We start from the raw sequence: 25,369 nt of genomic DNA, 5'->3' as shown, positions 1-25,369 counted from the left end.
ACACACGAACGTCGTGAACAGGTCGTAAAAACGGACCGATGGCCACCCTAGTACTGATATCATTAAGGTGCTTTTAAAAGTGAATGGTGACATCAAAATGGGATTAGTGAAATACAGAACCTAGACAGAAACCTGGATATTCATACCAGAGTCCGATATCGGCTGCTACTATGTAGGAGTTCCATACTGTTACAGATAGACAGATACAGTATTTTCTGTTAAGTTCCATACTTACCCGGTCCAGTCGTTTGGCCTCTATGTGCCTGAGGAGCTGCTGCCTCCAGTCCACCGGCATCTTGGAGGCGATGTCCTCCGGCTTCGGGGCCTGCTGCATGGCTTTCATGGCTTTCATGTCAGCCGTGTCCATGATGACCTTCTCGTTGCAGGTGCCGAGGTTGTAGTCCGACGACGGCATCCTCTCCAGTAGGGCGGCCATGGTGGGCCGAGCCGAAACGGGCCTCGCCTGCGACGCCCCATAGGTCTCGGTGCTGTAGCTACGCGCAGACAGGGGGCGCCGCTGAGTCAGGCTCTTGGTGGGGTAGCCCATGATGGGCTTCTTGGGCTCCTGGTAGGACGAGTAGTCCTCCTCGTAGCGGCCGTTCCTCTTGTGGAACTGTGAGTCCACCATGGTGGACATGCTGTTCTGGTGCTCCAGCATGGGCTTGCCGTACTGGGGCCTGCCGTACGAGGCCTCCGCCTGCATCTGCATCTCCTGGGCCTCGGCCACGCGCCGGAACAGGGCCATCTCCGTGGAGCTGACCAGCGAGTCCGCCCTCCGCAGGAAGCCCGGACGCGAGCGCTGCGGCGGCTGCGCGGGGGGGAACTGCGGGACGACGTTGTCCTCGTTCACCGGCGACTGGCCGGGGAAGGAGAACATCTGATCGGCCGCACTCGGGTAGCCCCGGTACCCTCGCGGGCTCACCAGCTCCTTGGGCAGCGTCTTGCCAGGTTGGTTGATGTACTCGGGGGTGTTGGGGAAAGGCGGAGGCGCCCGACGCTCTATGGGCTTGACCATGTCAACCTGGGGGTTGAAGCCCTGGTCAAAGTGATACACTTTCTTGGGAATGGCAGGCTTCTGCTGCTGCTGCTGTTGGTGTTGGTGCTGCTGATGTTGCTGAAACTGCTGGAGGGCCTTGCTAGAGCCAAATCCGTCCAGGTCGTCATCCAGCAAGGGCACCGACTGGCTCCTGGACATGCTCTGCTCCATGGGCGGAGGTAGGTCGGGCCTGTCCACGCTGCCCTGGTTCTCTATGCTGGAGCTGTAGGTTTCCAGTGGGATGCTGTAGACCTTGTAGGAGCCGATGTCTATCTCATCGATGCTCTGGGACTTCTTGAACTTGGCCTTGACCTCCTTCATCATGGGCGAGAGTCGCTCAGAGCTCTTGCTGATGGCCAGGGCATTCTTGGCCACCATGGGCTCCTTGCGAATGCCCTGGCCACCATGCGCGTAGACGGTGGGGTGACCCCTACCTGCCCCGGCATCCCGCTGGTCCAGGAAGCCCCAAGCTCCAGTCAGAGGGAACGTCCCGGGCAGCTCGCCCATGTTCTCCTGCTCAAAGTCCTTGCGGTCGGGGTTGGGGCTGTTGGCCGGCGTGAGCTCCAGCTTGGAGGGGAAGGCGGTGCGGTCCTCGAAGGGACTAGGCGTGCGGGTCCAGTTCTGCCAGGGGTTGGGGGGAGGAGGAGGAGGAGGAGGCACTTCGGCGGCGGGCTCGGGGGCGGCGCGGACTCCAGCTCCGTGGAAGGGATGCGCGGGCTGCTCCAGCTCCAGGGGCACACCAACGATGCGCTCCTGCCTCATGAGGGGTCGCCTGCCGTGCGCCGAGGCGCTACGCGGCTTCGACCCCAGCATGGGGTTCCCGGCGCTGCTGCTGCCCCCACCACCCCCACCACTGCCGCCGACGCCGTCGCCGTTCCCGCCCACACCGCCGACCCCACCTCCTCCTACAACACCTCCTCCGCCTACACCACCTCCGACTCCCACTCCCACGCCTCCGCCCCCCACCTCCATTGGCGTCTCCTCCGCCACGAAGCCCGTGTTGTCATAGTGCGGGGTGTCGTTCCAGGTGTCAAAGTTGTCGCTGAGCGGGCGCCTCTCCCCCGTGCGCCCCGGACCCGCGTGCTGCAGTGTGCTGGAGGGGGGAGTGTCCCGCTGGCTCAGCAGAGGCTTGGTCTCAATGGGCTTGGGGAAGGACTGGGCCAGCCTGCAGCCGCCAAGGGAGAGATGGGAGAGAAGCAGGGGAGGAAGGGAAGGAAAATGGAGATAAGGAGAAGGAGAGGAACCCAGGAGGAAACGAAAGAGAAAAAGAAGATGAAAAATAAAATAAAAAAACATATGAAAAAATATTCAAAACATGAAAAATTGTCAGAGGAGAGGAGACATGGAAATACACAACAGTGTGAGAGATAATATCTTCGGTAAGATGCCTATCTGCAAGAGAAGGCCCACTGGGGACCCCATGTTTATATTATGTCCACGAAAGAAAAATGGCATAATAATCATCTCCCACTCAGCATATACTGTACACTACATCTCCACCTGCGGGAGAGTTTCAGGTCTGAGTGCTTGCTAACCCCCAAAAGGACTATAAAAATGTGTGTAGAATCCTCTGTGGGCTTTTCCTTCAAATCATGACTTAATTTGAACTTTGTTTCTTCTAGAAGAGATGATTCTCTTTGAAGTAATGGCAGAGACTTTCACTCTGCGATTTTTTTTTCTTTTTTAAATCCACTTTCAGAGGGTCCTTATCTCCGTGCATTTTAATGAGGATCTCAGTGGTCTTTCTTGACTTTAGCTCTGTGAAAAACAGTAGTCATGACCGACTTCCTTGCAAACCCTTATGGGCGAAATATACATTTTAATGAAGTGAAGATCCAAGTGTGGAGAAGACGCTTAACTTTCATTCTAACTCCAGGCTGTGAAAGCCATGGCACTCATCACAATTCCATACAATATTACAAGTATACTGTATAGTCTGTGCACACACTCTTTTCTTTGCCGGCATCGACACATTGCACACACATAGACGAACATACATGTAGAAATACATAACTTGTGATTTACTGGATTTGTACACACAAATATGACCATGCAGATTTTGCAAATTTTGACAAATGCAAATTTTGACCATGCAAATTTAAACATAAAGACACATAACACACATAAACATATGTACACACAGGCAAACTGATACCCATTGGTCCAGGTCTTGCAGTTCCCCTTTCACACACACACACACACACACGCACACACACACAAACGCACACACACACACACACACACACACACAAACGCACACACACACACACACACAGACACAAACACGTAAACACACACACACACACGAGGTGGCACAGGCAAACTGACACCGATTGGTCCAGGTTTTGCACACGACACACACACACACACGTAAACACACACACGTTTCACACAAAAGTCACACACACACACACACAAGGCGGCACCTGTTGGTCCAGTGGGTCTGCAGGGCCCCGTCCTTGCCTGCCACCTGCATGGTGGCCACAGTGCCCCCCGGGGGGTTGGAGGAGCCCGAGGAGCCCTGCGAGGGGGAGTAGTCCGAGTAGGTGGCCGAGGAGCCGCTGTTGTTCATATGCATCTTATCCGGGTCCGAATCGTCTGTGGACTCTGGAAGGGGAGACAGGAGAGAGAGACGTGTCGTGGGCATGTGAGCATGCTGAGGAGCGTTACGGTACCGGTAATCGTCTTTGATCCAGAGTTTAGGACAAGATGGTGGAGGGCCTTCCAAGGCCTGCCAAAGGAAGCATTATAACACAAACAAAAGTGAAGGATGCACAAAATGCACTGCATTTTTCTCTCAAAAGTCAATATTGACCACATTACCACATTTTATACTGGCTAGCAAACTTCAAAATCAGGCTGAAGGAAAAGTTATTGCTTAATATTGTGGGTATAAAACCCCACATTACATGAAATTAAAGAGTTGTGAAATGTTGAAGCACAATTATTTCAACCCCCAAAGCAATTAGGCAGCCTGAGGCATTGGAATTTTTTTTTTCCAAACTTCTTGTTCTTGGCAATGTTTTCTCCCCCGTTTACCATTTGAGCACCTTATGAAAGGGGTTTGTTCTGAATAATCATTATTTGCGCCATTCTACAATAAGCCTCGGCACACTGAAATGCAATTATTGTGTCATTGCGACCTTTACTTAATTGGAACAACAGCAGCCTGCAGAGACGTTTAACAGTTGTCTGGTGGTAAGGTCATTACTGTCCTTCTTAGAAAACCAGCATAATCATTCGCTTGATAACAGTGAAATATGTACATGGTGGTATTTCCAATATAGGGCTACCTATCTGAAACTTAAAAGGAATGGGAAAAATGTTCAGAGGAGGAATTTCTAATGACTGGTTCGTAGACATACCATATGTTTTTTATACGTAGTAGGTAAATCACCCATTGAATAAAGCTCACTCCGTTAATATTGATTCCTTGAAATTAAATGAAAAATTAAATCAAATGAGAAATAAAAACCTGTCTTAATTATTCTGTACGTTACATTTCCGTTACAATAAAGTCAGACCTGTACATCTTCACTCTGCAAAGAATGTTTTGCCATATCTGCTAATATGCTCGGTGGAAACATCACAATCCTCTGGGGTTGAGAGTTACTACCCCCTGCCAACTGGAGATAGCGGATACACTTTACTTGTAAATCCTAATGTGAGGCCAACTAGCAGAGTGTGGCGTGGAACGTAAGTAAACCTCCCTCCTGAAGCCTCTTACAGTATCATAGCGCTGAGCTATTGCACTTGTCCTTTAGCTCAGCGGTATCGTGCTGTGCCTCCCATACCCGAACTGATGCGTTGACTAGGAGGTGGTGAGTTCGAGACCCCGAGGGGATGGAACACCTCAGTTACAGTAACATGAAGGAAAGTTAATTCTCTGTTTTAGAGCTGTATACAATTTAATCAAATTTCTGGTACCAACAGAACACTGATGAAAAACCCGCTTGGGTGTACTTTCACCAGAGGTGTCCATCCCAGGTTCAGAAAGAAGAAACCCTCCCACAAATTTGATCCAGCCAGCTCTAAATCAGCTGATTGTAATGATGACTCAAAGCAGAGGGGTGTACTAAGAAGCTGGTTCAAGAGTAAACCTGGTTAAGTGAAATGAAGTAAATCATCTAATAGAAGAGCCTGAAGAAAATGAGGACTCCAGGCCCTAGGTAGACCAGTTACACAGAGAAGTCACCTGTGTTGTGTGGAAACTGCTGATAGAGTTTTTACTTCGGATCCAGATTTGTTGACATCTCTGGCACTTACAGTGGGGCACAGTATGCTCAACGTACCTTTCTTCTCTTTGCCCAGAAGCACGACCTTTGGTTTGTACATTGGCGGTTCCACAAGGGTGGGTCTCATGTCAGAGATGCGGATGTCATTGGGCGATCCTCCAAGAGAATCCTGGGAAAAGAAAAAAAATCACACTTTCACATCCTTACTGTTCACTAGGGCACACACAGGAAACTCTCTTTACTTTCTCTCTCTCTCTCTCTCTAAATGTTTAAGTGCTTGGATTGGTGCTTTTGTAACTTTAAAAATGGGATGAAAAAACACGATTTCTGTTTGATATCTATAATTGATGTGACATTCCATTTTTTCCACCATTAATATTTCATGGGTCCTGGTAGCACACAGGATGCAGTGAGAATACAGGGGAACGAGGTAAGAGATACAGAACACAGTACAGAGAGGCCATCTGAAAACAGCGGATGTGCACCGAATACCCTGGACTAAACTTATACAACAACCAAGTTACAGTAAAGACATTATTTCCTTTGGGCCGCTTAAATACAAAATAGTGAATAAATAAAAACAAAGGGGAATTGAATGCTATTCATGAAGGCGTCACATGCTATGACTAAACTACTGCAATGCAGATATCTGACTGGCTCAGAAAACTGAAAACAAGATTTAGTGCCAACTGTGCACGGGAGTCAAAATTGCGCAAATAACAAAATCATTGTCAAATAACAAATGGACAAATGGAATTTTATTTTCATGGTTTCTCTAAACTCTGCAGACTTTTAAATTTACGATGAGGAGGACAAAAGGCTAGCTATCATTCAGAGCAGCACATACATACACAAACACATACAGTATAACCCATTCAAGCCCATGCTAATCTGTCCACTAGCCGAACAATAGCAAGGCAACACCAAAAACCTCATCTGTTGTGTGAATAGAGCGGGAAGGCTAGGCGAGCTTGAATGGCACAAGCAAACGAGAAAAGTGCTGATTACTTCAGCCAGCCAATAATTACAACGCTGCACAATGAACACGGACATAAACATTCCCCTCTGACTGTGGCTATTGACTCATCATGACACAGTATGGCCAAAATTAGATCCTAATTATTTTTCAATAAATATTGAAGACACACGCATTAACCAGTTTAACAAGAGCCATTTGACAATGGGGACAACTGGAAATGACAAGTGACCATTTCAGTAGTTAAAATACAGTAGGCCTACAGAGTGGATATTTGTGCTACTCTCAAAAGAATGAACATGTTTATCTGGCTCGATTTTTCATTTCTATATATTATAACATTTCATGTTTTGAGTATTGTGTATTCATAAAGTATTATGAGATTGTGGCTATTGTGATATACTACTACATAGAGTATAAATATCAGTATTAATAGCAGTATAAATTAATTGAATTCATATTGTCCAAGAGACTATACTGCAGGCTCTGCCTATTACACACAGGGCAACATTTCCATTTCGCCCTTGTGTATCACTCTCTGCTCCTCAGACCTGTCAATCAATCATGAGAAGGACGCCTGTCTGCTCCCTATTCTGCATTGTGCCGCTGGGCTGTCATACTCACCCAGACTGAGCCATCCTACCCTTCCTATTCACTCCGGCTCACTCCATGCATACACACATGCACACACACACTTATGCACACACACACACACGCACACATACACACACGTATACACAAACACACACACACACACACACACACACACACATACACACACACTTCCTAACCCCAGACATAGCAAGTTCATGTTAACTAGATGCCCTTACACACACACACACACACACACACACACACACACACACACACACACACACACACACACACACACACACACACACACACACACACACACACACACACACACACACACACACACACAGATTCCTTGCCCTTGACAAGCCAGAAACATGTTCACCTGACCACCTCCAGTCGAACCACACACACACACACACACACACACACACACACACACACACACACACACACACACACACACACACACACACACACACACACACACACACACACACACACACACACACACACACACACACACACACACACACACACACGCACACACACCAGCAAACACATCTTGTGTCAATTCTAATCTATGGCAACCTCCACCTCCAGCAGCATCTCTTGGTTGTGCATGCAACCCTTCCCTTCCCTTCCCTTCCATCTCCCCAGTCATATCCCCACCACCACCACCCTCCTGCCCTGGTCTGCAAGCATCTCCTTGACTTTGTATGTATCCACTCGCTGGAGCCACTTGCTCCCTCCCAGGCAAACACAAGTACACATCAATATTTTAACACTTTCTCCGGGGCTGTGAGTAAAAACTGGTATGGCAGGTGGATCCGCTCAAGACATTACCAGCCCGGAATACTTAACTAGCCAGAACCCATCTCACAGCTGGAGAGAAAAGAAGCCTGGGTGCTGTTTGACAATGCTTTTGGGCAAAGGCGGATGTGTGTGTACGTGTGTGCGTGTGTGTGTGCGTGTGTGCGCGTGTGTGTGAAAGCGTGTGCACACATCCCTGTATGTGTCTCTGGAGTGGGCGGATACTGTTTGGTGCAGTGTGTTGTTGACATAACCAAGCATCCACCTACAGCATATCCACAAAGTTTCAATCTCTTTCAATCTCTTTTCCTAGTTCTGTGAAAGTCAGGGGAGAGGGGGAGGCATAGCTTATCATCAACTCTGATTCATTGTACTTGGGTTTAATTCAGGTTATCAGCGGTCTTTGAACCCAGGTCAGCACCTTCAGAAGAGTTCAGTTGTGGGCAACTTCATTTCTTAGCAGCTTGAAAGACATTTCAGCTTTTTCCACTGAGTGAAAGACAAGTTGTGTCCTCCACAGCACATCTTTTAAGCTACAAAAAGAAGCCCAGTTGCCTAAATCCAAACTTCTTATAACTAAGAGGATGACCTGGGTGAAGGTACAGAATCTACAGACAGACACAGCACAATACACTGCCACCACCACCACCATCACAGCCCCTGAGCTGCAATGCGCACCCTTGTGCTCTCCCTCTTTTTTTTTCCACAGAGGTCCGGTCACCCTGTCAACCACTTACTATGAGGCAGAAGTAGGAAGATGCAATGGACAGGCTGACATTCTCGGGCTGAGGCAGCTGGTGGACGACGTGACGTAAAGAAATCTGAGCAAAACAAACAAGCAAACAAAAAAAGGATGGAGAGGAATTTGGCATGGGACCAGAACGAGGAAGGAGGAGGAAGCGTGGGTGAGCCCCGCCTGGGTTGTAAGAAAAAGCACCGACATTGGGAAGTGCCATAATAAGGGGGCCTTAGCAGCTAGCATTCCCCCCATTAGCAAGACGGCGGTTATGGAACCACACGGCCATTGTTGTTAGCACAACAACCAACCGAGACTCACCCACCATTTCCAAATGACGTTAGCTGACACGGGCAACATGAGGCCTTGGACAACAACATACAGAAGACGTCTGAGCTGAGAACTTGAGAAGCCATTCTGACTACTGTCTGGACTGCAGTGCACAGTAGGGAAAAGGTAAGGACACAAGGAAAAAAATGGGGAAACATAAATACACAAGAATATAACTCTTTCAGGCCCATCAGCTGAGGAGCAACACAAGATGAGATTCAGACTTTATGGGTCATAATCTGCAACAGCAAGTACACATGGCTTGATTGATTGATTGATTGAGCAACTGATTGATTGATTGATTAACTGTTTCATTAAGCTGTTCGTGCAGTATGAAGTTCAAAATCGAACAGAGCTTTCTAGCAGATGTATGAATATGCTAAATTGTTGATGAATATATATACTCGAGATCAGCTGCATCACATTGGGAATGCATCATAAAATACAGCTGCAAGATCCATTCATATTTTAATGACGGTTCCCAAATAGTTTTTTTTGCAGACAGAAGTGGAGCAGTTGCTGTTTATTTTCTCTCTCTTGTTTTCATGTCAGTAGAGTGCCGTTAACACAGTCTGGTATGGTCGGTGTGAGAATAAATCCTCCTGTGTGTTCATTGCGTTCTTGTGCGGGCATTGTTGGTACGCGGTAGCCGTTTCTGCCATGCTCCTGGCTGCTGCCAAATGATGGCCCATGTGGCTTCTCTCTGGGCGTTGGCATTGATGGGGCCAGCTAATGACCCAACAGACCCTCACCTTCGAGGGCCTCACTTGGTCATTGAGCCCTTCGCCGCTGAGCTTTCCAGACTACTTTGGTGCATAAATTGACATTTCTTCCTGACCTTTTACGTCTCCCTTTCCTCAACACCTCACACTTCGGAGGCTATATTTGGAGCCCAATGGAGGGAAAAAAGATAACTTATAATTAGTACTCTGTCCGAAGATAAGAAGAGGAACCAATTTGGTAACTGCAGATGCTCTATTACGGGGAGAGAAAGTTTCAATCACCCCACCACCCCCCACATTTGGTAACAGCCACAAACTCCTCGAGCCAAGAGATGACATTTTCTGCGAGGACATTAGCATTTGTGCTGATGATTTGTGCCGTCGTGTGCTGCTTCACAGACACAAAGGGTGCTAATGGGTCCCTTATTACCCTGTCTGTTCACAAACAATGCTGCAGCTGCTGTTATCAGGGCCAGGGGAGGTGGGAGAGGTGGGCTTGGGGGGGTGGGTGAGGAGCAGCGTGAGGTAGGGGTTGGGGGGGGGCATGGGGTGGTATCCATGGTCTCTGGAGATGAAAGGTGTCCCTGTGCTCAGCGGGACGCACGTCCCCCAAAGCCCTGCTCTTCAGTACGCTAACCTTTTGAAAACTACACCTCTACGCTCCAGAGGGGTGGTTAAAAGATGGTGTTTAATTTTTCATCTCAGCCCTCTTAAAACCGCTACCTGGCAGCCGGTCAAAAGCACTGACTCTAAATGGTATCGACTCCTCTGCTCTCTGGTTTGTCCTCCGTCAAGAGCCCTGTCCTTAAAAGACCTCTTCCAACCTTGAGGAGCGGTGAAGGAAAGCAAAAACAAACCCGGCTACTCCAATTTAAGCAAGGAAGCCCACAGCACTTAAGAGGACAGATATGATACTGTCTTCAAGAAAATATCAGGGTATGAGAGGCTACAGTGACACCACTTCAACCACATGTCCCTGATTTTAAACTGTGTACAGAACATGGGCATTAAGGCGCAGTATATAGAATTTTGGCCAAATGTGTTACTGCAATGAAATCGGAAACACAACTTTACTTGTCCTCATCTCATTCAAAGACAAGAGGGAAAATACAAGCTAGCAAGCTAAAAACGTTTTCATATTTCTAACACAGAATACCTGTAACATTCCCATTAAACATTAAAGCCCTCTCTGGTCCACTTCAACCAACAAACCTATGCAGCACTCCTAGCAGGTTACATTACATTGCCTTCAGAGTAAAAGTAAGGGACTGCTGATATATTTTGGGTCTAGTTCGTCTGGGCTGAATTTCATGGCTTTAATGGTCCTCTCTACTGTAAATCCACACGTTACTGATCCATTAGCATAAAGAGCACAACATACATACTGAAAGGACTCAAAAGAGGTCGAATAGTCATGAATAAAAATAAGTTCAAGACTCCTTTTTAGTCCTTTTCTATTGGCTCGTCTTCCAACATTCCTATTAAACCATAACATTATTCAGCTCTGTGGACCATTACACCAGGGAGTCTCCTCCTCTCCTCTCCTCTCCTCTCCTCCCTTCTCCTCCTGCACAGACGTCAAGACAGGACAGGACAAGGAAAGGGTCTGGGCTTACTTCCGAGCTCTCCGTAAGGTCCTCCTTGTCTTTACGCTTTGGGATATCGATGGCCGAGTTCATCATGCCGCTCTGATCAGCCATCTGAGCCTGCTGGAACTCTTTCACCTCTCTATCTGTAACCTGCCATAGGAGACAAGCCCACAGCATTTCACAGAGGTGTATATTAATAATATATAAACTTATTTATTAATGACCTATAAAGCTATATGATGATGATGAAGAAGATATCAGCCTTTGGCAATGAAAATGACTGTGGAAAAAAGTGAAACAAAACAAAGTTCAATGTGTTTGGCATCATTTCAAAGGTCTGAAACGGACACTGCATCGTTCTGCAATGGGATGTGGACTGTTTGGAAATTGGCAATGCTGCTGTAGGATGGCAAATTAACTATAAGTGAAAAGTTTGAGAGTAAACCAAATCTCATTGATAAAAAATATCAGTCTCAAGAGGTGAGGGTAGGCTCTACACACTCTCCTAAGAACTCCTGAGTAACTTTAGTTTTGACTGAGACAAAATATCCACCTCAGAGGCAGTATTACCAGAGATTCTAAGAGAATTCTCTCTGGTATTACTGTCCTGGGCTGTATGTGGTGTATGTACAGTACATACAGACCCAAGACTGGAAAAAAGCCTCACTGTAATCATTCTCTGCTCTCGTGGTAGATGGTCTGCTATGTTACTTTCACTTGAACGGTCATGTCTGCTTCCAAATTCACAGGGGACTTGCTGGTGGAAGTGCTAAAGCAAGCGATAAAGCGTGGAAAAGTGTCTGTGTCCGAGAGGGTGTGTGACCGACCCCTGTGCTGTACAGTACGCCCTTTGGGTGTCGTACCTCTTTGGGCGGCATGGGCCACGGAGGGTCGTATTTGTCTGCGTTGTGGTGCTCCATGTTGGTCCCTGAGGAGCACTTGTCTGTTGCTAGCGGGTGGTGTGGCGTCTTGCCCACCAGGCTCTGCACCGACTTCACCATGTTCTTCAAGTCCTCTGGGTAGGGCGTCGGGTAGCGCTTCAGGTTGATCTCCACCTGAACAAGCACACGTAGACACATACATAGAAACATACAAGAATACAAACACGTATATACAGGCACACGCACACACACACACAAACAGAAAGACACACACACACACACACACACACACACACACACACACACACACACACACACACACACACACACACACACACACACACACACACACACACACACACACACACACACACACACACAGAAACACACAAGAAGACACACATGCACGCACAGAAGCAAACAGACATACACATACACACATATACATATACACACACACGCACATACACACACAATGAAAATAGATTCAACCACAATGCATAGGAATATTTTTCTCAATATGCATGTGGCCAAGAATAGTTCAGCCAAAATGTCCACGGGCGCTGCGTTGGCCTAAAAATAGAAAGAGAAACAACATGTATTCTGTACACTGCTCCCACGAGTGCTGCCACGCTCTATGAATCATGCTCCACTTACAGGACTATACTGCACACGCCGCACAACCCATTTATGCACTCATATACACACATATGCCATGGACATTACTGTTCACTCAAATGGATTTATTCAAATGATGCAGAGTTTAGAAAACATTTCTGATGTGCAAAATGTGCATTCACTCATGAGGACTAGCTGCCTAGCGCTGGCATATTCTCACTATTAGAGGAGAGGCGCTTGATTGCTGTGTGGGCAATGCTACACTTGGGTAAACGACTCAAGTAAATGGCTGTGCATAAATTTCTCATCAACAGCTTAATCTTAAGGGCAAACTGGGTAAACCGTCACTTTTATTGACTGGCAAGCACGGACTATAACACGACAAGTATGTCTGGCATCGCACTATTAGCAAAATGATGCAACCAACGCTTGGTGTTCGAACCAATTCAAACTGCTTAACTACACATAATAGGTTAACACAGCCATGCTGTTTGCATGCTATGCTGGCCCCAATCACTTGCTGCACAGATTCAAACTGAAAAAAATACCCCTCAGATATAGTGAAATGATTAGAGGACAGATTTCACAGCCCAGCTATGATTTTTTTCTCTATGGTGCGATGCTAGACCAAATCATCAGGCAAAAAATATGTGTGTTAATCTAGGTGGTAACACTTAATAATAAGGGATGCATAAAAAGCATTATAAAGGCTTAGTAAATAATTAAATAATGATGAACAAAACATTAACAGATGTTTTTATCATTAATTAAGTTTTATTAATATATCCACAATCTACAAATAACGTTATATCTTAAATATCTACAAATAAAGTGTTCAAGGTTTTAGAGTACTTTTATTTATTTACCCATTAGTAAATGTTTGATAAATATATAACATTAATGTAACATTTCACACTCCTATACAATCATTTGTTAATGTTTTGTTCATCATTAGTTAATTATTTACCAAGTCTTCATAATGCTTTTTATGCATCCCTTCTAAAGTGATACCATCTACTAGGCTTAGGAGGTTCACTGCATTCGGCATGCTGCTGCTAAACAGCTGATCCTATAGAGAGGCTGGGAAACCTTCACTTTTCCTGAATTGTCCTCCTCTTCCTTCTTCTCCTCGAACTCGAAGGCCACGGTCATGCGCTGCTGCCGCTGCTCCTCCCACAGCGTGGGGTTGAAGCTGTCGCTGTCCGACTGGTAGTCTGGGGGGGTTGCCACGTTCACACACACACACACACACACACACACACACACACACACACACACACACACACACACACAAACATGCACGCACACACACATGCACGCACGCACACACATGCACACACAGGCATGCACACAGGCACGCACGCACATGCACACACAGACGTGGACAAACACAGACACAGACACAGACACAGACACAGACACAGACACACACACACAGTTGGTGTAAGTACTGTAGGTCAATTAATGCCTGTGACACGAGAAACAATGAAAAGACAGATTACAACAGACAAATGTCAAGGTTTTCCAGGTAAAATGACAGTACGTTACATAAAACTTAGCTGACACTTTTACCCAAAGTGACTTTATGATAGGGTATTCGTCACAGTCCTTAAAACTGGCTGGTGACGCATCATTTTGTATGGGACAGCAACAGACGCTAACACACACACACACAAAACACACGCCTGAATACACACACTATTCATCTCCTGCACTGTAAAACATTACAAGCCAGTTAAACGTAAAAAGTAAGTGCCCCTGCTGCCTAAAGTTTGTAAGTTAACTCGAGACATAACTCAATTCGAGGCTTTCTCAAGTTGAGTTAACTTACAAACTTATGGCAGCAGGGCAACTTACTTTTTACATCTACCTAGCAATGTTTACAGTGTATCCAGCCATTAGAAGTAAATAAAGACAATAGTCTGAGGCCATGATGTACTGTACCCTCTTCATGTCGCGGCTGCTGGGGGAACATGTAGTTGGTGAGGACTCTCTGCTTGGTCTCCGGGTGGGCCTCCGTCTGAAGTGGGATCAGGGCCTTCGACTGCAGGTCACAGACAACAGGTCAACAGAGGTCAAAACTTCAACTAGTGCAGGTGGTATACTAAGAACATGGTTAAGTGATGAAGCAGACTTAAAGGAAGTGGTAAAGCTGTTAGGAGATATACCTGCTGTCATTATTTAGTTAAGAAAAAGAGGACTCCAGGGTCCTCTATTACAGTACATGATTGACCTCTACCACAAGGTTAACTTATCATTATTATTAACCTGGTTTACTACTTAACCAGCTTCTTAGTATATCTCCCAGCTTGTGAAATCATAATTGAAAATCTCCAAGTCATTCTAGTCTGGATATCATCACTTTGCAATTTGGTGAAAAGAGACAATAAAGGAGGATATTTTGATTTTAAGGATGGGACTATCCCACCAACAAGTTGCACCATGGCCATAACATTTTTCAAACCATTGTACTGTATATTACTATGTTAGACACAAGCTAAAACAGTGAAAGTAATCATAATGCAACAAAGTGTTGTGGTGATTCCTTCTTCATACCTGATTGTCTGAGAGCCACAGTGCAGCAAGATCTTTAAGTTTAGTGAAGGTGAAGGGTAGATTTTTCAACCTGTTAAAAGGAACAAGATAAATCTCGTTTGAGCAAAAAAGGAGGCAATTTAAGTCTGTTTGTATTTCCTCACTCATAAACAAACAACCCAACAGCACTGCAGACGGCCCTTCCCTAAAAGCTGATAATTCCTGTTAGGCACCCCTCCCACACACACTACTCAGCCCAGACGTTATTATCCAACTCCACCAATCACAGCAGTAATAGCCAATAATAGCCTCAAAAGACCCTGGCTACAAAACACAAACATTAATCCATCAGGGAAAAAAGTAATGCACCGATGTCTCAATGGAGGATGCTAACAAGCTACGAAGGTGGGTGGGTGGTTCTGTGTAAGCACTGTATTGCAAGGTTCGGGCGACGGTGCCTCTGGTCATTTCCCCCTCTGTCAGAAGAAGTGCTCTGGGCACTGAGTGGCGCGAGCGTGCGGCCCGTCTTGCTTAATGGCAGCCATGTTAAGTGACGGCGCCGCCGAGGTTTAATTACCTCGGCAGCGGTTAATCACAGGCGGAGCATCTAAACATCCCATAAAAAAGCCTCCTTAATTAGCCGCGGGCAATGAGGAAGCGCTCGCTAATGCCGCGCTGTTGGGTCCCCTTAATGCAACCATCAGGAGAAAAAATAAAAGATATAATAAATGAATAAATAAATATACAATAACATTGGCCTGGATGGCACCCACGTAGAGAGTTATCTATGAAAAGGTACACTTAAGAAGATTTAACATCCTCTGCAGACAGCCTCCCAAACACAGTCGGTAATTATAAAACACCAAGAAAAAAATCAAAGATGCTCTCATATAGGAAATCTTTAAAGGCTTTTAATGCCTTGGCTCGGCCATATAAAGACTTTTTTTACAGACTGGAATGGAATGCAATACAACACATGGAGAAACTAGAGGTATGATTCCACAAGGTTAAGGTTCTGATTCATCCATCATGGAAGCCAAAGAAGCTAACTTTTGGCTTTTAGCTTGAAGATATTTCAACTTTCTTCTAAAGCGTTTAATCCAGTTCCGGCTGGTTATTATGATGGGAGCCAGACTGTGTCTGTGCACCTCTAGAGGTAGTGGTGTAGACTTACGCTCCCAAGTCACTACACTACAATGGCCAAGTAATGTTTCAGATGCTTGAGACGTAGCAACATGGTTGCAAAATGAGGCACATTTCAGCCGAGAAATACTATAAACTGTGAACTCGCCCAAAACCTTCTTCTAGTTGCTTCCTTCATCCTTCCTCTTCTGGCCCCGTGCCTCCAGGCACCACCTCATCGAGGATGTGTCAATACACAAAAAGGTGAGAGGATGTTTTTTTTGCTTTCTGGCCTGATTCCTCCATCCTCCCTGCACTCCTTCTTTGATTCCTCCACGGGAGGAGAGGGGGCGACACAGAGGCACAAGGCCAGAGGACGCAGGAAACGACTAGAGGAGCGATATTGACGTGTACTCAAAATGTCACATGAGTCACCCAAGGTCATGAGTCATCAAAAGTGTGAATTGGCGTGAGGATTACTATGACAACGCGATCCAGAGAATGACAACAGATGTGGCTCCTGCGTTGCGTGACAGAATCTATAATGGGACAGGTCTATAATGCTGCTTGTGTGGTGAAATTGGTGGGGCGTTATGCTGTGTCAGACCAGAGCAAATGAGCCCAGAGGGAGGGAGGTTAGCATCAGGTGCCTGTACCTATTGTCGCTCAGGTTGAGAACGCGGAGCTTCGTCATCTGACCGATCTCATCAGGCAGAAACTCCAACTTATTGGAGCGCAAGGACATGACTGTTACATTCCTGCAGTTGCCAATCTGCGACATGAGAGAGTGAGAGAGAGGGGACATGATATAAATAATGTGAAAACAGCATACAAAAAACACACGCATGCATATACTCTATGGGCATACACACACACACACAAACATACACACACACACCAATCACATGCATGTGCGCACATATGCCCAAACACATGCAAGTGCGAACACAAGCTTCCCCCCCCCTCTCTCTCTCTCGCTCTCTCTCCATCTCTCTCTCTCTCTCTCTCTCTCTCTCTCTCCATATCTCTCTCTCTCTCACACACACACACACACACACACACACACACACACACACTGGCAGACCATTACAGATATATGCTAAAGTGATCAGTGGTGAAGACCATCTGCTATCACACAGGAAGGCATGTACACACACACACACACACACACACACACACACACACACACACACACACACACACACACACACACACACACACACACACACACACACACACACACACACACACACACACACACACACACACACACACACACACACACACGCTGGATGGCACTGTGCTCTTTCCTGGCCAAACAAAACACCACAAAGCAATGAGCGATCCATCAACCAATGAAAAGAGAGGACACCACATCATATTTCACTGCCACGGCACATTAAAAAAAAAAAATAATGCACCCCTTCTCCATTCCCCACCCCAGCCCACCCCACCCCTTTCCCAGCACGCTCTTGTCCTGAAGCCCAGGCTCAGGAGCTGAGTTATGGGGCTTGGAGCACCAGATCCCCCATCAGCCCCCTATTTTCAAGGGGAAAGGAGAGGACAGCCGACACTGGGGGTTGAGGCTCAGCCAATCAGGCCACAAACAGAGGTGTCCTTCCTGCCCCCGCAGCCAATGCCTGGCCCTGAGAAGAGCCATGACAGCCAGCCGGCCACTGCCAACCAGGAGAGGAGAGGAGGAGAGGAGGAGGAGGAGGAGAAGGAGGAGGAGATGGAGGAGGAGGAGGAGGAGAGGAGAGGACAGGAGAGGAGAGGAGAGGAGAGGAGAGGAGAGGAGAGAGGAGAGGATATGAGAGGAGAGGAGGATAAAGGAGACAAGAGGGGGATAGAGGAGAGCAGAGAAGGATGGAAGAGAGAAGGGGAGTGTGTAGGAGAGGAGTGCTGGGTAGGAGGTGACAGAGTGAGATGGGAGACGATAGGAGGGGGAAGTGGAGAGGAGTGGATAGAGAAGAGGAGGGAAAGAAGAGAAGGAGAGAAGAGACTGCATAGGATAGGCTGGGCAGTAGCCAGCTTCCTGAGCCCGACAGGCTGGACTGTTTAGAATGGTGATGATGCTCAGAGAGAGAGAGAGAGAGAGAGAGAGAGAGAGAGAGAGAGAGAGAGAGAGAGAGAGAGAGAGAGAGAGAGAGAGAGAGAGAGAGAGAGAGAGAGAGAGAGAGAGCAGATATAGAGCAAGATGGAGGGAAAGAACACAGGAGGGAGCGAAAATGAGAGACAAAGAAAGTCAGAAGGAAACAAATGACCAAAAACGAGGGGAGAAGGATCGAGTGAGGTGGCATGGCGGTCACATGGTCATGGTGGGCACAGACATCAGTCCACGGCCCGCATGTGCTCGGATGGCTGACTGGCAGCTTGGCTGGCAGGATGTCCGGCTGGCTCCGGCACTATCCCCACTATCTATCTACCCATCATGCATCTCATTCAGGAGCAGGGGACACGAGCCGTTGCCAAAGCCCTAATGAGTCACGCTCTATGGCACTAAGGAGGGCAGCACCGTCACAGAGCAGCACTGCAAGTCTGTGGCACACGCGCCTTTACAACCAGACCGCTAGATGAGTCCATTATTTGGCAGTATCACAAGACTGTTACGAACATGAATTCCATGCTTCATGTACAGCTATGCATTTTATAGAATTTTGTTATACAACTGGTAGAGAGTGTAACCCAAATGACCAATATTACATATCCATCAGTTCCCATAGGTTAAGTGCATGCACACATACAGTCAGGGATGGGTAACCTGGATTCAGAAGCTACAACCCAGTGCCACATATTCCAAATGACCTGGTTTTACCTGTTCAACTAGGCAATCAGCTGGTTGAATTGGAAAGGTAAAACCACCAGGCAATTTGGAATATGTGGCACTGGATTGTAGCACCTGAATCCAGGTTGCCAATTACTGCATACAGTACAGGCCAACCTTGCATACAGTACATCACTTGCATGCGGCAGCAGGCGGGTTCCTCACCTCCCTGGGCAGCTCCGAGAGGAAGTTCTCGTCGGCTGCGAAGGTGCGCAGGCTAACCAGGTAGCCTATGGTGGGAGGCAGCGACTCCAGTTCGTTACAGCTGATGTCAAACTCCTCTAAGAGGGACAAGCTACGGGGGGGCAGAGGACAAGCCACATAAGGAGCACACATACAACATATACAGTGTATATAGTATGCCATAGACATAGACACTTAGGCTATTAGTACTATCTACATACTGTCCACATAACATTATATGAAACTCTTACGTTGCTTAAAACAATTCAACATGTGTAATACAAGTGATGTGAACTTATTTCAGAGATGTACTGAATTTTACAAATGATGAATATACAGTATTTGCAGTGTAATATGTTGAATAATGTGTAGCATCACACTGATCATTTTACTACACACAAAATACAGTGGTGCTCATATGTTTACATACCCCAGCAGAATATATGCGTTCTTGGCGATTTCTCACAAAATATGAAGGATTACACAAAACCTTTTTTTTCACTCATTGCCAGTGACTGGCTTGAGACATTTATTAGCAATTTTCTGTGCTTACTCCTTCAAAAGCATGTTCACAACCCAAACTACCCAAATGACCCTGTTCAAAAGTTTACATACCCTAGTTTCTGATGCTGAATATGGCCCTGTTTAATATCAGGGACCGCTCTAAATTGTTTGTGGTAGTTGTGGATAAGGCTCTTAACTTGCTCAGATGACAAAACAGCACATTATTCCTGGCAGAATGGTTGTCTCCAATATTATCTTTGGGTGTCTTGCTGGAACCTCACATCTGAGGTTTCCCCTGAGTGGTTCAATGATGTTGAGATCAGGAGAGTGAGATGGTCACTCAAACACTTAATTTTATTCTCTCTGAAACTAATGACGGGTTGATTTGGCTTTCTGTGTAGAAATATTGTCATGTTGGCACTGTTGGACTTTCAATTCAGAAGTGCAATATGAGGGGTTTGGTTTTAATCAAGCCATTAGGCAAGTAGATCAAATACAATTTCATCCATCATTACAAGGGAAATTGATCAGGAGGCATAGGACAACCAAAAAATAACTTCAGGTGAAATATAGGACAACATGAAAAAATGTTGTAAACTGTACAGTAAAGAGGCACTTGAGGAAAGATGGGCTGTTGGGGGTTGCCACGAGAAAGCCATTACTACAAAAATGCAAACATGTTATTTCGCATATGATGCACCAAATTGCATAGTGAGAAGCATCAGAATGCCTGTGACAAAGTCATTTGGAAAATTAGATCAATATGGAACTTTTTTCAACCACTATTAATACTACCATTTGGAGAACAGTCAACGGAGCCTATGATGAAAGTTACACCATCCCTTCTGTGAAACATGGTCATGGACCACTGATGTCATGGGGACATTTGAGTTACAAATGCGCTATACTTTTGGTCCATACTCACAGAATGATGAATACATTGTCCTGTGAGAAATACGGGAGGAAACTCAACACTCATCAGCCTTGAAACTGCACATGGTCCATTGTTTGGACATGCCAACATGACAATAGTTGGACACAGAAAGTCAAATCAACCCGTCATTAGCTTCAGAAAGAATAAAATGAAGATTTTGAGCGACCATCTCACTCTCCTGTTCTCAACACCATTGAGCCACTCAGGGGAAACCTCAAATGTGAGGTTCCAGCAAGACACTCAAAGACAGTATAGGAAACAACCATTCTGCCAGGACGAATGTGCTGTTTTGTCATCTGAGAAAGTCAAGAGCCTTATCCACAACTACCACAAACAATTTAGAGCGGTCCCTGATGTTAAACAGGGCCATATTCAGCATCAGAAACTAGGGTATGTAAACTTTTGAACAGGGCCATTTGGGTAGTTTGGGGTGTGATCATGCTTTTGAAAGAGTAAACACAGAAGATTGCTAATAAATGTCTTACGCCAGTCACTAGCAATGAGTGAAAAAAAAGGTTTTGTGTAATTCTTCATATTTTGTGAGAAATCGCCAAGAAAGTGTATATTCTGCTGGGGTATGTAAACATATGAGCACCACTGTAATTGCAAAATCAGTGGTAGTACATAGTAGAAGTAGAACTACTAGTAGTGAAAGAAGCAGTAGCAGTAGTAGTAGGCTAGTAATAGTTGTGGTAGTAAAAGTAATAGCACTATTAGCATCGGTAGCGGTAGCAGCAGTTCAATTACACTTACTATTAACCACAAGAACTGATTTTAGTGTACTTTTCCAGATGCCTATTTGCACTGATTATCATTGTATTTCTCAGTGGAAATTAATGGCACTGTGCAGACAATACAGAAAGGGCCATAGAAATTGAATCATTTATGTGTACAAATGATATGATAGCAGAGACTACAGAGATAGACTTTCAGGGAAAAGACTATGGTGTATAAAAGATGTTCCTATTCCATGCATATGTGTATATAGAATCAAAAAATGAAGAACTATGAATAAGTGAATATGGTGAAAGTGGTGAGGAGGAATGGCAGTGGTATGGTGTTACATGTGTTAGTGAGATATATTTTAGAAAGATATAACTGGAGATCACATCCATACAAATGTGTTACAGACAGAGTTTTTCTTAAAAGAAAGTTAATACCAAGATTATGAGCCTTCATACTTACTTTATGGCTTCAATAACGGCAGTAATAACATCTTAAAAGTTTATCAAACGTATATAGTCAGTCTGACCACAGGGTTCATTGAGTCAAGCGCTTCATCTATACCAAATCTATACCAAATCAGTTATTGGAATATATTTTCCAAATATCTGTGTTTTCAATTGCATACATCGCTACTGTGAGTGAGAGATATATAGAAAATGCATGTATATTTCTCTCATCCATGCAGTAGGGTCATTAGTGTAACATTTGTCCTGAATAAGGACATCCAGCTGGTCTTCCATATGCACACAGCACTCGTTGTCATGTTAACCTGAGCGTATGGTCTCTCTCTGGAGACAACAGACAGCAAAAAAAGCCATGTAGCTTCAACACTTAGAGTCGATTTAACACCTTCGAGAGTGTATTTTGTCTCTCTCTGAGTGTTGAATTAACAATGCATTTTTTGCGCTGTGCAGCCAGCAAAAGGTGAATCGCTTGAATAAACACGCTGTGGTCAAAGAGGACATGGGGTAAGTAGAGAATAACGGGACTGTTTAGAGGAGGCTACTTACCCTACTTTTGGGCGTCCACTAAGAGGGGGTCATTTTAGACGCATGTGTGGACGACATAACACAAAAGAAAACAAAACAAAAAATTGACCAATGACAAACCAAGAAATTCAGAGAGAAGGTGCACAGAATCACAGGCATGTTATGGGGGGGGGGGGGGGGTGGGAGTGACGTGTTGCCATGGAGATGAGTGGACGTTATGGCAGCTTCGCTATCACTACGGCAACTGGTTTTGATTGACAGGCTAGATTCCATATCAGCTGCATGTAGTGTCCAAGTCAGGTGGCCTCACATATTATAATCCACTTAGACATGGGCGGTTAACAATACTCGGTGAACTGTGAATGGAAGCCACATTTGGACTTGCTCAATAAAACATGAACATGAACTCAAAATCAACTGCTGTGTTCAAAACTGCAGCCTACTTGGTGTCGTTTTGTTCTGCTGAGTGAGGGAAAGTAAAATGAATATTTATTAACAGCACGAAGAAAGGTGACAAAGTACTTTTTCTCGCTTCTGCTGGTGCAACCGACGCCATAGCCAATCAGCATTTTCCCACACAAGGTGAGAAAAGCAGGCAGCTAAGAGGTGTCAGACACATGCACACATGTATTCACACACACGCACACATACGCACACATACGCACACACACACACACACACACACACACACACACACACACACACACACACACACACACACACACACACACACACACACACACACACACACACACACACACACACACACACACACACACACACACCAGAGAGATGTTGCTTTTGGAATGAAGGCAAAGCAGCCCTGAGAGTATTCCATCGCTGCAACTAAAACTTCAGCACCAATCACCTCAGCTCAGCACCTAGCTGTGTGTGTGTGTGTGTGTGTGTGTGTGTGTGTGTGTGTGTGTGTGTGTGTGTGTGTGTGTGTGTGTGTGTGTGTGTGTGTGTGTGTGTGTGTGTGTGTGTGTGTGTGTGTGTGTGTGTGTGTGTGCTTGTGTGCATGTATGTGTGCGTCTATGCGTGCAAGCATCGCTGCAACTAAAACTTCAGCACTTATCACCTCAACTCAGCACCTAGCTGTGTGTGTGTGTGTGTGTGTGTGTGTGTGTGTGTGTGTGTGTGTGTGTGTGTGTGTGTGTGTGCGTGCGTGCGTGTGCATGCATGTGTTTGTGTCTGTATGCTTGTCTGTGTGTGTGTGTGTGTGTGTGTGTGTGCTTGCGTGCTTGCGTGCATGCATGCATGCGTGCAAGCGCATGTGTGTGTGTGTGTATGTGTGTGTATTTGGGGGGGCTGTGTGGCAAAAAAATGAGCTTGCTAAAAGGGTGTTTGAAACAGTTTTGCTTTGGGGAGTACAAAAGGACATATGTCTCTGCTCACCTTCCAATGTTGGTAGGCAGTGAGGTAAGCTGGTTGTCATCTACTTTTAGCGTCGTCAGCTTTTTCAACATTCCTGTGACAGTGAAAGACATCGCCGTGACAAGAACAACCTGGATAATTTGGCATATGCTGAAAGACACAATCGCTCAGCCCCACCACACACACACACAACCTTCTGAAATACACAAACATTTTGAGTCTTGACAACGTGAAAATGTGTCCAAACCGAAAGGATTTGATAACCTTGCATCAGACACCCTACTGTTTGTCCAAGCTGCAGTGTCTGTCAAATTTTAGCATTTGCTGTGTCATGTATATATACCTGAATTGTACAGCCACATTGTCATCACAATGAATGCAAACACATTCTTCACATAAAATCTTGTGCATGACAGAAACAGGGAGTTTGACCAAAGTCTCCCCCCCACCCCCCATATATTGTGTAGTATTTAATTGCAAACCACAGTGTCACTAGTTAGAACATACTGTTAAGCTGACTTTTCTTCAATAAGATGCAAAGTCTAGACCACACTTTTAAAGTGATCAGTTACAATACCCTAACCAAAGACACACACAGTGCACTTGCATTAGTAAACCAACGGATAAAATGTTCATTCATTAAATTCAACTTCATTAGTAAGTGCCATTTTTTAAGACATCTTGCTTTGAAAAGTACTAACTATACTCTATTTTCCCCATGGACTCCATAGTACCACATGGTTAACAATGTAACATAATACAGCATATACTCGTCACCAGACAGTACTGTGTATTAATAATCATGTTGGTTAATTAATTCACTGTGACAGTGGAAGTCTGTGTGTACAGTGAGACTGCTGTGTACTGAGAGTTGCTGAGGTGCCTACTGTAACACAGGGGACATGTCCAGTGCGGAGTGTAGGGTTCATCTAAACAACACCTCAGCAGCGGTGACCGCAGCGTAATGTGAGCAGGGGCTGAGGGACCAGACACGCTCAGCAAGAACACACACGCAGCACGCACACAACACCGCACTCTACACTGTACACTGTACAGAGCATATACCCACCCCACACACACACACACACACACACACATACACAAATGCACACCCACAAAAGCACACACAGACACTGATATAAACCTACACACTCGCACAGACACAAACACAAACACAAATACACACGTGTGCATACACATACATGCACACACACACAATCACAAAATCACACACACACACACACACACACACACACACACACACACACACACACGCACACACACACACAGACACACACACACACACACACACACACACACACACACACACACACACACACACACACACACACACACACACACACACACACACACACACACACACACACACACACACACACACACACATCCCCTCTGTACGTATGTAGTGTATCTGCCGTGCATGTGTAGTGTAGTGTACCTATGGTGTCGGGCAGCTGCTGCAGCATGTTGGAGGAGAGCAGGAGGTCCTCTAAGGACTCGCATCCTGAGATGTCGGCATCCAGGGCCTCAATCCTGTTCTTGGCCAAGTCCAGGTACCTGAGCTGCCGCAACTTCCCTATAGACTAGAGGAGAGTAGAGTAGAGTACAGTAGAGTAGAGTAGAG

The 25,369-nt window shown here is 45.7% G+C and overlaps 1 protein-coding gene across 1 annotated transcript in view; it reads right to left on the bottom strand.

Moving 5' to 3' along the window:
* The window catches only part of lrrc7 (leucine rich repeat containing 7), a 124,321-nt gene that overhangs the window by 13,797 nt on the left and 85,155 nt on the right, over nt 1–25,369 (bottom strand). The window contains exons 9-23 of the mRNA XM_063201711.1: nt 25,184–25,328; nt 23,746–23,818; nt 22,369–22,386; nt 19,177–19,306; nt 16,844–16,959; nt 15,087–15,156; nt 14,475–14,574; nt 13,620–13,744; nt 11,895–12,086; nt 11,059–11,181; nt 8,392–8,475; nt 5,329–5,440; nt 3,463–3,643; nt 2,004–2,201; nt 236–1,877 (exon numbers count right to left, since the gene is read on the bottom strand). Coding sequence (XP_063057781.1) covers nt 236–1,877; nt 2,004–2,201; nt 3,463–3,643; nt 5,329–5,440; nt 8,392–8,475; nt 11,059–11,181; nt 11,895–12,086; nt 13,620–13,744; nt 14,475–14,574; nt 15,087–15,156; nt 16,844–16,959; nt 19,177–19,306; nt 22,369–22,386; nt 23,746–23,818; nt 25,184–25,328 — 3,309 coding nt within the window. The remainder of the gene's footprint in view (nt 1–235; nt 1,878–2,003; nt 2,202–3,462; nt 3,644–5,328; nt 5,441–8,391; nt 8,476–11,058; nt 11,182–11,894; nt 12,087–13,619; nt 13,745–14,474; nt 14,575–15,086; nt 15,157–16,843; nt 16,960–19,176; nt 19,307–22,368; nt 22,387–23,745; nt 23,819–25,183; nt 25,329–25,369) is intronic.

The sequence above is a fragment of the Engraulis encrasicolus genome, chromosome 6, assembly GCF_034702125.1.
Source record: "Engraulis encrasicolus isolate BLACKSEA-1 chromosome 6, IST_EnEncr_1.0, whole genome shotgun sequence".
In the NCBI taxonomy this organism is placed as follows: Eukaryota; Metazoa; Chordata; class Actinopteri; order Clupeiformes; family Engraulidae; genus Engraulis; species Engraulis encrasicolus.
The sequence above is the reverse complement of the archived record's forward strand: the minus strand, read 5'-3'. Positions and strand labels throughout refer to the sequence as shown.